The following is a 5000-nucleotide window of genomic DNA, read 5'->3' as shown; positions in this document are numbered from 1 at the left end:
TTCCATTTCTGATTATTTTGCTTCTACTGTAAGGAGCCAGACTTTCCTGTAATTTTTTAAGGTGATCTTTAGTAACAGTTTGTCAGGCTTTCTGAAAGCCCTTCAGAGGAGTGATTTACTTTTTGGGGGGAGTTGTTAAGCCACTTTATACTGACCTGCTTATTCAAGCACAAAAAGGCAATTAACTCAAGTTCTGAACCACTGTTGTGTCTACACATAACAGACAAAGAACCAATTTTAAATGTATCTGAGGCACTTTGTTACTGTTGCAGCCTTTTGCAGAAACACGTAAATTGCTCTAGTTTCTTTGACATTCCAACAAAGAAAACTCAGTTTGACAGGAATAAAAATAGTGTTTTTGCACCAACAAGGTACTAATAGCTAAGGGCTTTTAGCAAAAATAGCAAAAAACTTGGCATATCTTAACATGATGTGTAGTGCGTCCTTAAAAAAATAAGGAAACTGGATAAGTGGAGGCTGGATATGCCACGACTGAGGGAGGGTAACAGGGAGAAAAACCTGAGATATGCCGAATTACATGAAAAAAAAATGCAAGAAAGTTTCACAAGACTTTGTTGAAGTATTGACTAATATTGACTTTGACCTTGTTAGAATTGTAAAAACTTTATTTCATCCTTATATACCGTTTTTCAATTTATGTTTGCGTCTCAATAAATCACTGCACCTATTTCCCATGTTCCAAGCAAACCATAAAGAAAGGGTGGTTCGAGACTTCTGCACAGTACTGCTAAAACAAACAAACACAACCTTGTTGCAGTTGCTGTGAGAAAAGAGAAACTATTACATGGTAGTTTTATGACTCCATAAATGTTCTCAATTCTGTATGTCTCCAGATGGTTTTCAATCTCTAAAGACCAAATCACCCAAAGTAAGCAGCAGAAAGTACAATGCAGAAGCTCCTTAAAGCCATTTCTCCCATTCCATGGAGAAATTATCAAAATATTTTTTCTTTGTAATCACTCTGCAAAAACCTCAATTCACATTGTAAATAGTACCACGATGGGTACATATTTGCAGAACTGGGTTGTAATGACAACAGTTTATCACATTTATTTTCACAGCAAGAGTTTTTTTTAAGAGGATTTTTGATAATAGTCCTCATTTGGACTGCACATGGGAAAAAAACAAACTGGTTTGTCATTTCAACACACAGCTGGAGGAAGTCTACCCTGGAGGTCCCGTACAACCGAAAATTATCTAAAATAAATGAAATTGTCTAAAATTGCTCTACTTTCCTCTAAATAAGACTTGAAGTAAAGAAAAAAAAGACTAAATATGAGCTTAAGTGTCAGATTATCTCTGCGGCTTACTGCTGCATGTACCAAGTGCTAATGATCCCTGGCTGTGGTCCAACTCTGTCTTATATTTTGCCGTTGAAAATTACTCAGACTAATTTCACATCTCTCTGCGTGAAAACTATCAGAGAAATAAATGCTCGAAGAGGAGGTTAGATTGCATAATGTATTCACAATCTAATTTGAGCTGTGGCCTCCCAGAGCTGGAAACATTATTAAAATTCACTGCAGTGGGTGGGGTCAGGAGGCTAAGCTGTAGATGGGCTGGAGTAAAAAAAGAAAACTTTCAAAACAATAAAATCTGATGACAGACACCTTTATTGTTTCCCTCTTCAACATTAGCCAGTTTCATGGACATCTTTACCTATAAGCTGATTGTCCTGTTTAATTATGTTTAAGGTTTTTAATTATAATGGGAGGGCTTTGTAGCACTGGACTCTTGCAGAATAAAGTATGTAATAAGCAGTAGGTGCATGAACAGGACTACCTGAGCCCCCTACACATAAGCAACAATCCACATTGCTGCTTAGTCAAAATGATGTGGGCCGGGTAGGGAGCATGTGATTAGTCATGGGCATCAAATTAATATTCACTCTTGAGTGGTAACACAGAAAATAGGAAGGGCATTAAGAAAGAAACACTCACTGCGGCATCGTCCTCCCTGCTGTCGCTGGTGTCCTCGCTCTTGTGGTGTCCGGCTGAGGAGCGAGTGTCCCTCTTTCGGCTGGCGTCAGTCCCCTCCGTCTGTCTCTCTCCATCTGGACCAAGGGGAAACATGGATATTGCTTAGAAAGACAGTGACCGCTATTATCCCAATTTTCAGGTTATTGTCATCCACATTTCCACTTTAATTATCATTAATGGCATCATTGTCATTCAGATTTCTCTCATTATCATCACCGTCATCATCACTGTCGTCAACAATAATTTGAAGCTATCACTCTTTTTTCTTCCAACTCAGCCTCTCCACTGTCATCAACCCCAGATAAAAGTTTCCAGAGAAAGGCAGATTAAGTGTGAAAAAAAATTGTAATTGGAAAAGCGAAAGGAGACAAGAGGGAAGAATAAAACCGAGTCCAGAGGGGAAATGTGAAGCAGGGGGAATGAAAATGGAGGGGGGGAGAAGGAAAAATGAAGCAAGAGATCGACAAATGGAGAGACAGAGAGAATAGCTTTTGCTGGGAAAGCTAGACTGCTGTCATGCCACCGATGGATTATGGGAGTTTTGCTGCACAATGATGACAGTTGCCTTGGCCAGGAGCGAACAATTGGAACTTAAATCTACTCATTACGCGTGTGTACGTGTGTGTGTCAGCTTTTGTGTGTCTGTCACAGAGCATATGTTCAAAATTGCCATTTCTCTGCACTGCCAGCAACACGTGCACATGCATACACACGCGTTGTCACGGATGATCACACTGCACGACTCAATACAGAGAAGTTACAAGATATTCAGCACTTTATGAGAGCCTGGTTATTTGGAGTTACAAGGACCAAATGGATACTGTAAGGGTTCCTCTAAGGGTTTTCACCTCTATGAGGACTTCATATAGAAAAAAATAAATAAATAAAAATAGAGAATCCATACCCAATTCAGTCCAATCTCATTTTATTTGTATTGCCCTGGACTTGATCCCATTTGGCTGACATGGTACATGAATGCACAACACTTCTGCAGCCTGGATGGGCTGCCATAAAAGGTGGCGCCACTGCAATTGACTTGCCAATAAAATGGGAGAAGGAGGGGCCTCGATTGCATTACAGTGAAAGTGGTTCATTACCGTCCGCCAGGCCGGTGTAGCTGCGGCGTATATACACGCATACATTCACACACACACAAGAATGTGCGCACATGCACACAAGGGATGGAATGTGATTAAAAGACAGAATGGGGAGAGCGGGTGGTCATAAAGCATAATGAGAGCTAATAGTTTTCCAATATGTCCCCTTAACAATGAGTCTGAGTGGGCTGAATTGGATGCGGGTGGTTGAGGGGTGGAGGGGGGGCTGAGCTGTGGGATGATTGATGCAGTCGAGGAGAAAGGGAAAAGCAGGGAGGTATACTTGTGCTCATACTCCTCATTCATGTACAGAAACAGAGGGGAACAATTGAACTACTGTCAAAAAGCAATCCAAGCTGAAAACAGACAGAATAAATAAAATGTCGCAAAAGTAAAAGTTTTCATCTCTCTAATTCAGCTTGTCCTGCATCCTATCAAAGTCTCGAGCAAACGTAATCTCTGCAGACGGTTTGTTTTCCTCATTTGTTTGGAAATCATCCTGCCCGTCTCTCTTCATTCCCTCCACAATCTCACTGATTCTACACAACTGTAATAAAAATACACTTTGATCTGAAAAATTATCATCTTTTTGTGGAACAAATGAAGCACTGGAGAAAATTACCATGTTCACAATGACTTTCTTTAAATAAACTCTATTCCCATCTTTCTCTCTGTGATTGTGTTCCCCTCTAGAATGAAGGGTGCCGAAAATGATTTTATAACTAATAAATAAATAAAAGAGACACATGCACAAAATGGAAAATAACACAATAACAGCTAGTGGAAGTGGAGGAACCTGTAAGTGCCATTTTCATGTCAAACACAGCCACTTGAGCCACAGGAATTGTGCTACGAAAGCCATCACCCCGCAGTAGAACTCGATATGGACAGCCTAAGTAAAGCCTCCGGGGTCTATCAAAGCTCCACCAGATCAAAGAGTAGCTACGCTAAACCTCATCTCACTTCAAGCCCTACGTTGTGGAGTCAAAAATAGAAGGACACTTCAACTTCCAACACTATAACTTAACAGAATTTTGTCAGATGTTATGAATGCGTATTTCCCTGGTGGGTCGTGTGCCTTAGAATGATTTAGAAGGCTGTGATATTAAAATGCCAAGATGTCATGTGGCATTGTAAATAAAGTATAGCAAATTACCCAAAAATCACCCCAGTGAAAAAACAAAATATCATTTCTTGATAATTTATCCAGCTCTTCATTTTGAAATGTATTTTCGTTCCTTTTCTGAGTAAACAGTATGTGAGTCACTGCATGAGTCAACTGGCAGCATATCTTTCTGTAACCATTTATCTGAGACTATTAAGAGTAGGCATTGCACCAAGACACTTTTTTTCCTTGTCTTGCATCATTTATGTAAGTGATCACCTTAAATGTGAATGTGAATACAGAAATTATTATAAAAATTAAACAACAACAACAAAAATCATCTTTGAAGCTGAGTGAGATAGTTTCAAACCCCACAACGAAGAGCAACCAGAAAGGGAAAAAACATCTAAAGCTGATTTCAATAAAACGTGATTTGCATGCAAAATAAATATCAAAGCAGTACATTCAAAGAGACAGCCAAATCCATTACAGCTTTTCTGAATGCCAACGATAAACAGAGTAAAGATTAACGGCATTAGAGTTACAAAGAAAGAAAATGGAAAGCAGGTGTCAGAAAGCAGGTGACCAACATGAGAAAGCAAACTTTCTCATGAAAAATTATTCATCTTCCAGCCTCTGAAGCAATGTCTTTTGAAATTTGAGAAGAAGAAGAATCTAAAAAAAACAAAAACAAATGTGCACATCTGTATAAGAACTGCCCTATCAAATGAAAAGTAATGTGGAAATTAAGTTTATGCTGATATTTATTACATTATAACTACACTTAAATCCTTTGGG

General features: G+C 39.1%; 1 protein-coding gene across 1 annotated transcript in view; it reads right to left on the bottom strand.

Moving 5' to 3' along the window:
• b4galnt4a (beta-1,4-N-acetyl-galactosaminyl transferase 4a) overlaps positions 1-5000 on the bottom strand; it is a 127474-nt gene that overhangs the window by 100648 nt on the left and 21826 nt on the right. The window contains exon 3 of the mRNA XM_039615903.1: positions 1962-2074. Coding sequence (XP_039471837.1) covers positions 1962-2074 — 113 coding nt within the window. The remainder of the gene's footprint in view (positions 1-1961; positions 2075-5000) is intronic.

The sequence above is a fragment of the Oreochromis aureus genome, linkage group 7, assembly GCF_013358895.1.
Source record: "Oreochromis aureus strain Israel breed Guangdong linkage group 7, ZZ_aureus, whole genome shotgun sequence".
Lineage (NCBI taxonomy): Eukaryota > Metazoa > Chordata > Actinopteri > Cichliformes > Cichlidae > Oreochromis > Oreochromis aureus.
Note: the sequence above shows the minus strand (reverse complement) of the source record. Positions and strands in the feature narration are given on the sequence as shown.